The sequence below is a fragment of the Callithrix jacchus genome, chromosome 4 (genome assembly GCF_049354715.1).
Source record: "Callithrix jacchus isolate 240 chromosome 4, calJac240_pri, whole genome shotgun sequence".
Lineage (NCBI taxonomy): Eukaryota > Metazoa > Chordata > Mammalia > Primates > Cebidae > Callithrix > Callithrix jacchus.
In genome coordinates, this window is record NC_133505.1 from 88972817 (window position 1) to 88986596 (window position 13780).

The 13780-nt window shown below is 39.0% G+C and overlaps 1 protein-coding gene across 2 annotated transcripts in view; it reads right to left on the reverse strand.

Moving 5' to 3' along the window:
• The window catches only part of ME1 (malic enzyme 1), a 274752-nt gene that overhangs the window by 236255 nt on the left and 24717 nt on the right, over positions 1 to 13780 (reverse strand). For both annotated transcript variants that reach the window (XM_002746772.6, XM_078369643.1), the window contains one exon: positions 260 to 409. In XM_002746772.6, the coding sequence (XP_002746818.2) occupies positions 260 to 409 (150 nt within the window). The remainder of the gene's footprint in view (positions 1 to 259; positions 410 to 13780) is intronic.

The window sequence follows — 13780 nt, forward strand, 5'->3', positions numbered from 1 at the left end:
TATTATATATGTGAAAATTGCTAAAAGTAGATTTTATTGTACTCACCCCAAATAAATGATAAGAATGTGAAATAATGCATATGCTAATTAGCTTGATTCCACCATTTCACCATGCATACATGTTTCAAAGCATGCTGTACATCATACATATATACAATTTCATTGTCAACTTTAAAATTATAATAGAGAATTTTAAATTACTGCAAAAAACTTACAAAAATAAAGACATAAGTTGCGTTTAAAATAAAAGTTGACATACCTTGGCTTCCGAAACACTAAACTATATTGTTGGCAAGCCAGACCCACAGTGGGAGTATAAACAATAGGCATGAATTTCTCAATGTCAGATGTTAGCACTCGATAAAAGAGTTTTTCATTTCTATCTTGGAGATCCATTAAGAGAAGATACCTGTAGAAATTGGACATAATCAGATCTCTATCCCATAAAGCCATGAAATAGCTACTTAGAAATCTAAATATTTTCAACCAAATATAAAGTACTTTTAGGTTATATAGAAAACATCTGATTAAAAAAGACTTAAGAAATGTTCTTTTTTTTTTTTCTTTAAGACAGAGTCTCAGCTGGGCCCAGTGGCTTACACCTGTAATGCCAGCACTTTGGGAGGATGAGGGTGGCAGATCATGAGGTCAGGAGTTTGAGATCAGCCTAGCCAACATGGTGAAACCCTGCCTCTACCAAAAATATAAAAATGGCTGGGTATGGTGGCTCATGCCTGTAATCCCAGCACTTTGGAAAGAGGAGTCAGGTGGATCACAAGGTCAGGAGTTCAAGGCCAGCCGAGCCAATATGTTGAAACCCCATCGCCTGAGTAGCTATGATTACAGGCTTCTGCTACCACACCCAGCTAATTTTTTTTTTTTTTCCTGAGACAGAGTCTTACTCTGTTGCTCAGGCTGTAGTGCAGTGGTGTGATCTCAGTTCACTGCAACCTCCGCCTTCCAGGTTCAAGTAATTCTCCTGCCTCAGCCTCCTGAGTAGCTGGAACTAGAGGCACACGCCATCATGCCCGGCTAATTTTTTTTTGTATTTTTAGTAGAGACAGGGTTTCACCATGTTGGCCAGGCTGAGCTTGAAGTCCTGACCTCAAGTGCTCTGCCTGCCTTGGCTTCCCAAAGTACTGGCATTACAAGTGGGAGCCACCATGCTGAGTCAAGAAATATTCTTAAATATCTCAGAGAATAAAGAACCATAAACTTAATTAATATCATTAAAACATTAACATCATTGCTGTAATAGCACAGTTTTCTTTAACACTTAAAGAGACTTAATCCCTATTTTAAAAGATATGAAAATACTACTATAGATTTAGTTTAATAGTAAATAAGTCAGCAGAAAGATTTCATCCTTTGACTTGCAGTACTGAATAACCAAGGGAAATGACACACAGCAAATAAGTAAGGGAATGTAACACTCATCCTAAAATAGCTAAGATAGGGAAATTCCAGAAACTTTTCTTTGTGTCTGTATCTTATGGCCTTTTTCTTTCTAGAGTCATTTCTGACCCAGAGTTATCTTTGTAAATATAAACCTTTTCATGTTATCTGTAACCTTCAATCGTTTATAGAATAAAACTCAAACTGCTCAGTACAACTTAAAAGAATCTTGCAAAATTACTCAACAATTTTACCAGGATTTTTGAATTGATTTTCATTCCCTAGAATAGCTGAAAATGCACAGAATTCTGAGTAAGAGATGCATGGATTCTAATGTTTAGGCAATTAGACATAACCCAGAAAGTAAACATGTGGAAGACAAAGAGTTTTAACTTTAGATATGATAAAATTAATTTGGTAATGTGGAAATTACCATTGCTAAATCAATGGTCTATTCTCAGACCTCATCTTATCTATTAGAACATTTAACACAGGAGATATTCTCTGGGGCTCAATATACTTTCTTTCCTTGACTTCCAGTCTATCATATTCTCACAGTTTTCCTCCTATCTCTCTGGTCATTCCTTTTCTATTTCCTTGCTGGTTTCTCCTTGATATGATTTGGGTGTTTGTCCCCTCCAAATCTCATGTTGAAATATAATTTCCAGGGTTGGAGGTGGGTCCTGCTGGGTATTTGGATCATAGGGGTGGCTCCCTCATGAATGGCTTAGCACCATCCCTTAGTGATGAGTTCTTGCTCTAAGTTGATGCAAGATTTAGTTGGCACTTCCCTCCAATCATGCTCTTGTTCTTGCCATGTGATGCGCCTGCTCCCAAATCATCTGCCACCATGACTGTAAGCTTCCTCACTGGGGCAGCAGATATTGGTGCCATGTCTGTACAACCTGCTGAACTATGAGCCAATTAAACTTCCTTTCTTTATAAACTACCCATCCTCAGGTATTTCTTTACATCAATACAAGGACAGACTAACACACTCGTCTTCTCTGAAAGCTTTCCAACACTCATGTGAAATCCATGAAGAAATTGTGTTGGCTTTACTTCCAAAATATATCCAAAATATGACTACCCTCATTGCTATTATCCTAGATCTAAATCGCCATCATCTCTTGCCTGGATTATTATAATAGTCACCTAAGAGTTCTCCCAGCCTACATTCTATTCTCACCATTGCAGCCAGTCTTTCTGAAACTATAGTTTAGATCATGTGGCTCTTCTGTTCAAAAACCTCAAAAAGCTAACCTTTTTACTCATAGTATAGCAGATGTCCTTTAGCACCCTGCAAAGCCATACTTAATCCATTACCCATTACCTCACTAACTTTCTTTCCCAATTTGCCATTCTTTCCCTAGCTCACTCTACTCTAGATCTAACTCTCCTTGTTGATTCTTGAACATGCCAGCCACAAAATACAGTTCCTTAGACTTCTTCATGGCTAACTGCTTCACCACCTTTGATTATTGCTCAAAACTCACCTTCTCAATGAAGGCTATCCTTAACACCCAACTCAACAATGCAAACTGGCTATACCTACCCTCAGCATTCTCAGTTCCTCTTTACCCTATTCTACCTTTACTTCCCCCACCCCAAGACAGTAATCATTTTCTAGCACATTTTGGAACTTATAAATTTTTATTACTATTTACAAAATTTAATAATTTGTATTTAAAAATAAGCCAGGCATGGTGGTGCATGCCTGTAGTCCTAGCTACTTGGAAGGGTAAGGCAGGAAAGAACTGCTTGAGCCCAGGCTGTTGAGGCGACAGTGAGCTATGGCCATGTCAGTGCACTGCAGCCTGGGCAATAGAGCGAGACCCTCTTTCAAAATAATAATAATTTTTAATAATTTATGTAAATTTCTAAGGTCAGAGATCATTTCATATAACCCCAATATCTAAAGGAGTACCTGACACTGAGTTGATCTTCAATATATATTGAGGAACAGTTTGCAGTAAATATATAAAGGTCACCAGCTCTTAGCAAATAGCTGATAAAATGGCCCATGAAAAGAATATAAAGGACACAAGCAACTAAAGGAAAATGTTATGGAACAAATGAAAGAAAGTTGTGAAGGAGTTTAAAAAGAAGCAAATGTATACACACTGGACAAACTGAGTCAGCCTCTTTGCCCAGCCACCCTATCACATCCAATGGGCTCATTAACAAAGTGGCCATGGTGGCAGGGATAGAGGTTAAATATAGGCTTAGCAGCATGAACTTTTACTCACTAAGGCCAACTATTATAGCCATTGCTGAGTGTTCAATCTGCAGCAGAGATTAACACTGAGTCTCCGATGGGGTACCATTCTGCAGAGTAATCAGCCAGCTGGCTACGTGGTGGCAAGTTGATTATACTCAACAGCTTTCATCATGGGAAGGACAATGTATTTTTTTTTTTCTGGAATAGACATTTACTTTGGATCTAGATATACCTTCCCTGGATGCAATGTTCCTGCCAAAGTTACTATTCAAGGACTTACAAAATGCCTTGTCTACCATAATGGTATTCCACACAGCATTGCTTCTGATTAAGAAACTCACTTTATAGCAAATGAAGTACAGGAATAAGCCCATGCTCATGAAACTCATTAGTTTTACAGTGCTTCCCAAAATCTGAAGCAACTGGTTTGACAGAAAAGTGGAACATACTTTTGAAGACTCTGTTACGGTACCAGCAAAGTGCCAGTACCCTGCAAAGCTGAGGCAAGGTTCTTCAGGAGGCTGTATATGCTCTGAATCCATGTCCAAAAAATGGTACTGTTTTTCTCATATCCAGGATTCATAGGTGTAGGAATCAAGGAGTGGAAATGAGGATGGCACCACTCACTAACAACCCTAGAGACACACTATCAAAATTTCTCCTTTCTGCCCCTGTGACTTTATGCTCTGCTTGTCTAGAGGTCTTTATTTCAAAGGGAAGAATGTTTCCATCCAGAGAAACAGTAATAAACCCACCGAACAGGAAATTGAGACTGCCACCTAGCCAATTTGGGTACCACATGCCTCTGAATTAGCAGGCCAAGAAAGGAGTTACCGTGCTGGCTGGGAAAAACTGATCCTGACTACCAAGAGGAAACTAAACTGTTACACTAGAGTGGAGGTGAGTGTGTATGTCTGAAATACAGGAGATCCCTTCGGGTAGCTCTTAATATTACCATGCTCTGTGATTAAAGCTAACGAAAACAACAATCCAATTCAAGCAGGATTACTAATGGCCCAGACTTCAGGATGGAAGGTTTGAGTCACCCTCACCAGGTAAAGAATCAAAATCATCTGAGATACTTGTTGAGGGCAAAGGGGATATGGAATGGGTCATGGGAAAAGATAGTTATAAATACCAGCTATGACCATGTGATATCAACTAAAGAAAAGACTGTAATTGTCATAAGCATTTCTTCCTTAATTTTCTATTAATATGTGTGTATACACATATAAGCAAAAATCCATATGCAAATATTAGAAAATATAATTTTCTTCCTTATCACCTTATCAGATAACATAAGATATACTTATTCTGCATCATAGTATTTAAGTATTGCTAACATTACATCACAGTGTTTAAGCTAAGGAATATTGATGAGAATAAACATCACCCAAGGATTTGGCATCCTCTTTTGAGGAAAGGGTTGGTTCATTTTTAGTTGTATGCAGGATAGTTATGTTGCACCAGGTGAAAGTATGAACTTTGATATTGCCTTTATTCAAAGATTAAGTATGATTTGAGGAGATGCATATGGGTGGTGTCATAGTAAATTCACCTTGGTATAACAAAAATACCATAAACTAGGTAGCTTATGAACAACAGAAATTGATTTCTAATAGTTCTGTAGGCCGGGAAGTTCAAGATAAAGGTGGCAGCAGACTCTGAGCCTGATAAGAACGCATTCCACATAAACAGTATCTTCTCACTGCATCCTCACATGAGGGAAAGGGAAAGGGCAGCTTTCTTAGGCCTCTATCTTTTATTTTTTAGTTTACTTTAAGTTCTGGGATGCATGTGCAGAATGTGCAGGTTTGTTTTAGGTATATATGTGCCATGGTGATTTGCTGCACCTATCAATCTGTCATCTAGGTTTTAAACCCTGCATGCATTAGGAAATTGTCCTAATGCTCTACCTCCTCTCTTCCACTACCCAGTGACAGACCCCAGTGTGTGATGTTCCCCTCCCAGTGTCCATATATTCTCATTGTTCAACTCCCATATGTGGTGTTTGGTATTCCGTTCCTGTATTAGTTTGCTGAGGATGATGGTTTCCAGCTTCATCCATGTCCCTGCAAAAGGCTATGAACTCATTCTTTTTTATGGCTGAGTAGTATTCCATGGTACACATGTGCAACATTTTCTTTATCCAGTCTATCATTGATGGATGTTTGGATTGGTTCCATGTCTTTGCTATCATAAATAGTGCTGCAATACACATATTTGTGCATGTGTCTTTATAGTAGAATGATTTATAATTCTTTTGGTATATACCCAGTAATGAGATTGGTGAGTCAAATAGTGTTTCTGGTTCTACATCCTTGAGGAATTGCCACATTGGTTGAACTAATTACACGCCCACCAACAATGTAAAACCATTCCTATTTATTCACAGCCTCTCCAGCATCTGTTGTTTCCTGACTTTTTTATGATCGCCATTCTAACTGGCATGAGATGGTATCTCATTGTGGTTTTGATTTGCATTTCTCTAATGACCAGTGATTATAAGCTTTTTTTCATGTCTGTTGGCCACATAAATGTCTTCTTTTGAGAAGTGTCTGTTTATATCCTTCGCTCACTTTTTGAAGGGGTTGGTTTTTTCTTGTAAATTTAAGTTTCTTGTAGATTCTAGATATTAGACCTTTGTCAGATGGATAGATTGCAAAAATTTTCTCCCATCCTGTAGGTTGCTTATTCACTTCGAGGATAGTTCCTTTTGCTGACCATAAGCTCTTTCGTCTAATTAGATCCAATTTGTCAATTTTTGCTTCTGTTGCAACTGCTTTTGGTGTTTTAGTCATGAAGTGTTTGCCCATGCCTGTGTCCTGAATGGTATTGCCTAGGTTTTCTATTCTAGGGTTTTTATGGATTTAGGTTTTACAATGAAGTTTTTAATCCATCTGGAGTAAATTTTTGTATAATGTGTAGGGAAGGGGTCCAATTTCAGTTTTCTGCATATGGCTAGCCAGTTTTCCCAGCACCATTTGTTAGATAGAGAATCCTTTCCCCATTGTTTGTTTTTGTCAGGTTTGTCAAAAATCAGATGGTTGTAGATGTGTAGTGTTATTTCTGAGGTCTCTGTTCTGTTCCGTTGGTCTATATATCTGTTTTGGTACCAATCAATACCATGCTGTTTTGGTTACTGTAACCAAACAAGTTTGAAGTCAGGTAGCGTGATGCCTCCAGCTTTGTTCTTTTTGCTTAGGATTGCCTTGGCTATATCGGGTCCTTTTTAATTCCATGTGAAACTTAAAGTAGATTTTTCCAGTTCTGTGAAGAAAGTAAATAAATGTGGAGCTTGACGGGAACAGCATTGAATCTATAAATTACTTTGGGCAGTATGGTCATTTTCAGGATATGATTCTTCCTATCCATGATCATGGAATTTCTGTCCATTTGTTAGTGTCTTCTCTTATTTCCTTGTGCAGTTGTTTGTAGTTAGCCAAGAAAAGGTCCTTCACATTCCTTGTTACTTGTATTCCTAAATATTTTATTCTCTTTGTAGCAATTGTAAATGGGAGTTCATTCTTGATTTGGCTCTCTGCTTGACTATTGTTGGTGTAAAGAAATGCTTGTTATTTTTGCACTGATTTCGTATCCGGAGACTTTGCTGAAGTTGCTTATAAGTTCAAGGAGTTTTTGATCTGAGATGATGGGGTTTTCTAAATATAAAATCATGTCATCTGCTAACAGAGACAATTTGACTTCCTCTTTTCCTGTTTGAATACCCTTTATTTCTTTCTCTGGCCTGATTACCCTGGCCTGATTACCCTGGCCAGAACTTCCAATACTATGTTGATGGGTGGGAGAGGGCATCCTTGTCTTATGCCAGTTTTCAAAGGGAATACTTCCAGCTTTTGCTCATTCAGTCTGATATTAGCTGTGCATCTGACATACATAGCTCTTATAATTTTAAGATATGTTCCATCAGTACCTAGTTAATTGAGTATGAAAGGTTGTTGAATTTTATCAAAGGCTTTTCTATACCTATTGAGATAATCATGTGGTTTTTGTCATTGGTTCTGTTTATGTGATGGATTATGTTTATTGATTTGCATATGTTGAACCACCCTTGGATCCCAGGGATGAAGCCTACTTGATCGTGGTGGTAAGTTTTTTGATGTGCTGCTGGATTCGGTTTGCCAGTATTTTATCAAGGATTTTCACATTTTATTTATAGGAGATATTGGCCTGAAGTTTTCTTTTTTGTTGTGCCTCTTCCCAGTTTGGGTATCACGATGATGCTGGTTTCATAAAATGAGTTAGGGAGGAGTTCCTCCTTTTTGATTGTTTGGAATGCTTTCAGAAGGAATGATACCAGCTCCTCTTTGTATTTCTGGTAGAATTCAGTTTTGAATCCATATGATCCTGGGGTCTTTTTCATTGTTACTCTGGCCTGTTTTTTTTTCTGTGTATTAAATATGCTTTATTATCTTGATTTTTAAATTTTTTTTATTTTTTATTGCGTTTCAGGTTTTGGGGTCATCTGCACAGCATGTAAGATAGTTGCATAGGTACACACAAGGCAGTGTGTTTTGCTGCCTTCCATCCCCTCACCCACATTTGGCATTTCTCCCCAGGCTATCCCTCCCCAGCTCCCCTCCCACCACTGTGCCTCCCCTATTCCCGCCAATAGTCCCCAGTATGTAGTACTCCCTTCCCTGTGTCCATGTGTTCTCATTGTTCATCACCCACCTATGAGTGAGAATATGCGGTATTTCATTTTCTGTTCTTGTGTCAGTTTGCTGAGAATGATGTTCTCCAGATTCATCCATGTCCCTACAAAGGACACGAACTCACTGTTTTTGATTGCTGCATAACATTCCATGGTGTATATGTGCCACATTTTCTCAGTCCAGTCTATCATCGATGGGCATTTGGGTTGGTTCCAGGTCTTTGCTATTGTAAACAGTGCTGCAGTGAACATTCGTGTGCATGTGTCCTTACAGTAGAACAATTTATAGTCCTTTGGATATATACCCAGTAATGGGATTGCAGGGTCAAATGAAATTTCTATTTTTAAGGCCTTGAGGAATCGCCACACTGTCTTCCACAATGGTTGAACTAATTTACACTCCCACCAGCAGTGTAAAACTGTTCCTATTTCTCCATATCCTCTCCAGCATCTGTTGTCTCCAGATTTTTTAATGATCGCCATTCTAACTGGCATGAGATGGTATCTCAGTGTGGTTTTGATTTGCATCTCTCTAATGACCAGTGATGATGAGCATTTTTTCAAATGTTTGTTGGCCTCATGTATGTCTGCTTTTGTAAAGTGTCCTATTTTGGATGGGCTTGTTTTTTTCTTGTAAATCTGTTTGAGTTCTTTGTAAATTCTGGATATCAGCCCTTAGTCAGATGGGTAAACTGCAAAATTTTTTTCCCATTCTGTTGGTTGCCGATTCACTCTAGTGACTGTTTCTTTTGCCGTGCAGAAGCTGTGGAGATTGATTAGGTCCCATTTGTCTATTTTGGCTTTTGTTGCCAATGCTCTTGGTGTTTTGGTCATGAAGTCCTTACCTACTCCTATGTCCTGAATGGTTTTGCCTAGATTTTCTTCTAGGGTTTTTATGGTGCCAGGTCTTATGTTTAAGTCTTTAATCCATCTGGAGTTAATTTTAGTGTAAGGTGTCAGGAAGGGGTCCAGTATCTGCTTTCTGCACATGGCTAGCCAGTTTTCCCAACACCATTTATTAAACAAGGAGTCCTTTCCCCATTGCTTGTTTTTGTCAGGTTTATCAAAGATTGTATGGTTATAGATATGCTGTGTTGCCTACATTGCCTCTGTTCTGTTCCATTGGTCTATATCTCTGTTTTGGTACCAGTACCATGCTGTTTTGAGTACTGTAGCCTTGTAGTATAGTTTGAAGTCCGGTAGTGTGATGTCTCCCGCTGTGTTCTTTTTGCTTAGGATTGACTTGGCTATGTGGGCTCTCTTTTGGTTCCATATGAAGTTCAAGGTGGTTTTTTCCAGTTCTGTGAAGAAAGTCAATGGTAGCTTGATGGGGATAGCATTAATTTTGTAAATTACTTTGGGCAGTATAGCCATTTTCACGATATTGATTCTTCCTAACCATGAACATGGAATGTTTCTCCATCTGTTTGTGTCCTCTCGTATTTCATTGAGCAGTGGTTTGTAGTTTTCCTTGAAGAGGTCCCTTACGTTCCTTGTGAGTTGTATTCCTAGGTATTTTATTCTCTTTGTCGCAATTGTGAATGGCAGTTCGTTCTTGATTTGGCTGTCTTTAAGTCTGTTATTGGTGTATAGGAATGCTTGTGATTTTTGCACATCGATTTTATATCCTGAGACTTTGCTGAAGTTGCTTATTAGGTTCAGGAGTTTTTGGGCTGAGACAATGGGGTCTTCTAGGTATACTATCATGTCATCTGAAAATAGAGACAATTTGGCTTCCTCCTTTCCTATTTGAATACCTTTATTTCTTTTTCTTGCCTGATTGCTCTGGCTAGAACATCCAGTACTATATTGAATAGAAGTGGTGAGAGAGGGCATCCTTATCTAATGCCGGATTTCAGAGAGAATGCTTCCAGTTTTTGCCCATTCAGTATGATATTGGCTGTTGGTCTGTCATAAATAGCTTTTATTATTTTGAGATACGTTCCATCAATACCGACTTTATTGAGGGTTTTCAGCATAAAGGGCTGCTGAATTTTGTCAAAGACCTTCTCGGCATCAATTGAGATAATCATGTGGTTTTTGTTTTTGGTTCTGTTTATGTAGTGAATTACATTTATAGACTTGCGTATGTTGAACCAGCCTTGCATCCCTGGGATGAATCCTACTCGATCATGATGGATAAGCTTTTTGATGTGCTGTTGCAATCGGCTTGCCAATATTTTATTGAAGATTTTTGCATGTATGTTCATCATGGATATTGGCCTGAAGTTTTCTTTTCTTGTTGAGTGTCTACCAGGTTTTGGTATCAGGATGATGTTGGTCTCATAAAATGAACTGGGAAGCATTCCCTCTTTTTGGATTATTTGGAATAGTTTCAGAAGGAATGGTACCAGTTCCTCTTTGTGAGTCTGGTAGAATTCAGCTGTGAACCCATCTAGACCTGGGCTTTTTTGTGTGTGGTAGGCTCTTAATTGCTGCCTCGACTTCACACTTTGTTACTGATCTATTCATAGTTTCAGCTTCCTCCTAGTTTAGGCTTGAAAGGACACAGGTGTCCAGGAATTTATCCATTTCTTCCAGGTTTACTCGTTTATGTGCATAGAGTTGTTTGTAATATTCTCTGATGATGGTTTGAATTTCTGTGGAATCTGTGGTAATTTCCCCTTTATCGTTTTTTATTGCAGCTATTTGGTTGTTCTCTCTTTTCTATCAGTCTGGCTAGTGGTCTATTTTGTTGATCTTTTCAAAAAACCAGCTCTTGGATTTATTGATTTTTTGAAGGGTTTTTCGTGTCTCTATCTCCTTCAGTTCTGCTCTGATCTTAGTTATTTCTTGTCTTCTGCTAGGTTTTGAGTTTTTTTGATCTTGCTCCTCTAGCTCTTTCAATTTTGATGATAGGGTGTCAATTTTGGATCTTTCCACTCTTCTCATATGGGCACTTATTGCTATATATTTTCCTCTGAAGATTGCTTTAAATGTGTCCCAGAGATTCTGGTATGTTGTGTCTTCATTCTTGTTGGTTTCGAAGAACTTCTTTATTTCTGCCTTCATTTCATTGTTTATCCAATCAACATTCAAGAGCTAGTTGTTCAGTTTTCATGAAGCTGTGTGTTTCTGAGTTAGTTTCTGGATTCTAAGTTCTAACTTGATTACACTATGGTCTGAGAGACTGTTTGTTATGATTTCAGTTGTTTTGCATTTGCTGAGGAGTGCTTTACTTCCAATTATGTGGTCAGTTTTAGAGTAGGTGTGATGTGGTGTTGAGAAGAATGTATATTCTGTGGATTTGGGGTGGAGAGTTCTGTAAATGTCTATCAGGTTTGCTTGTTCCAGGTCTGAGTTCAAGCCCTGAATATCCTTGTTAATTTTCTGTCTGGTTGATCAGTCTAATATTGACAGTGGAGTGTTAAAGTCTCCCACTATTATTGTGTGGGAGTCTAAGTCTCTTTGTAAGTCATTGAGAACTTGCCCTATATATCTGGGTGCTCCTGTATTGGGTCCATGTATATTTAGGATCGTTAGCTCTTCTTGTTGTATCGATCCTTTTACCATTATGTAATGACCTTCTTTGTCTCTTTTGATCTTTGTTGCTTTAAAGTCTATTTTATCAGAGATGAGAATTGCAACTCCTGCTTTTGTTTGCTCTCCATTTGCTTGATAAGTCTTCCTCCATCCCTTTGTTTTGAGCCTTTGTGTATCCTTGCATGTGGGATGGGTTTGCTGGATACAGCATATCGATGGGTTTTGGCTTTTTATCCAATTTGCCAGTCTGTGTCTTTTGACTGGTGCATTTAGCCCATTTACATTTAGGGTTAGTATTATTACGTGTGAATTTGATACTGCCATTTTGATGCTAGCTGGCTGTTTTGCTTGTTAGTTGATGTAGATTCTTCATTATGTTGATGCTCTTTAGCATTTAGTGTGATTTTGGAATGGCTGGTACTGGTTGTTCCTTTCTATGTGTAGAGCCTCTTTCAGGAGTTCTTGTAAAGCAGGCCTGGTGGTGACAAAATCTCTGAGTACTTGCTTGTTCATGAAGGATTTTATTTTTCCTTCACTTATGAAGCTCAGTTTGGCTGGATATGAAATTCTGGGTTGAAAGTTCTTTTCTTTAAGAATGTTGAATATTGGCACCCACTCTCTTCTGGCTTGTAGGGTTTCTGCTGAGAGATCTGCTGAGTCTGATGGGCTTCCCTTTGCGGGTGACCCGACCTTTCTCTCTGGCTGCCCTTAGCATTTTCTCCTTCATTTCAACCCTGGTGAATCTGACGATTATGTGCCTTGGGGTTGCTCTTCTTGTGGAGTATCTTTGTGGTGTTCTCTGTATTTCCTGGACTTGGATATTGGCCTGTCTTGCTAGGTTGGGGAAATTTTTCTGGATAATATCCTGAAGAGTATTTTCCAGCTTGGATTCATTCTCTTCATCATATTCAGGTACACCTATCAAATGTAGATTAGGTCTCTTCACATAGTCCCACATTTCTTGGAGACTTTGTTCATTCCTTTTTGTGCTTTTTTCTCTAATCTTGGCTTCTCATTTTATTTCATTGAGTTGGTCTTCGACTTCTGATATCCTTTCTTCTGCTTGGTCAATTCGGTTGTTGAAACTTGTGCATGCTTCGCAAAGTTCTCGTGTTTTTCAGCTCCTTCAATTCATTCATATTCCTCTCTAAGTTGTCCATTCTTGTTATCATTTCCTCATATCTTTTTTCAAGGTTCTTCGTTTCTTTGCATTGATTTAGTACATGTTCTTTTAGCTCACAGAAGTTTCTCATTACCCACCTTCTGAAGTCTGATTCCATCATTTCATCACACTCATTCTCCATCCAGCTTTGTTCCCTTGCTGGTGAGGAGTTTTCGTCCTTTGTAGGTGGCAAGGTGTTCTGGTTTCAGATGTTTTCCTCCTTTTTGCACTGGTTTCTTCCCATCTTTGTGGATTTATCCACCTGTCGTCTGAGTAGTTGCTGATTTTTCAATTGGGTCTCTGAGTGGAGGCCCAGATTGTTGATGATGATGTATTTCTGTTTCTTAGTTTTTCTTCTAACCGTCTAGCCCCTCTGCTGTAAGACTGCTGAGGTCCACTCTAGGCCCTGCTTGCCTGGGGTACACCTGTCGCAGCTGCAGAACAGTGAGGGATGCTACCAGTTTCTTCTTTTGCTCTCTTTGTCCCAGAATGATGCCCACCAAATGTCAGTCTGATCAGTCATTTTTGAGGTGACTCTTTGGGTATACGGGAATTAGGCAGCTGCTTGAGGAGGCAGTCTGTACTTTATAGGAGCTCAAGTGCTGAGCTGTGAGCTCCATTGTTCATTCAGGGCTGCTATGCAAGTACGTTTAAATCTGCTGCAGCAGAACTCATAAAACCCCTTTTTTCCCTCAGATGCTTTGTGTTGCAGAGTTAGGGCTTTATTTATGAGTGTCCGTTGCACTGTTCTGCCCAGCTAGGAGGCAGTTTAGTCACTATTTGCCTGCCGAGGCTCTGTCTTGCTGCCGTGGGGTCCGCCCTGCTGCTGTGGGCTCTGCCCTGT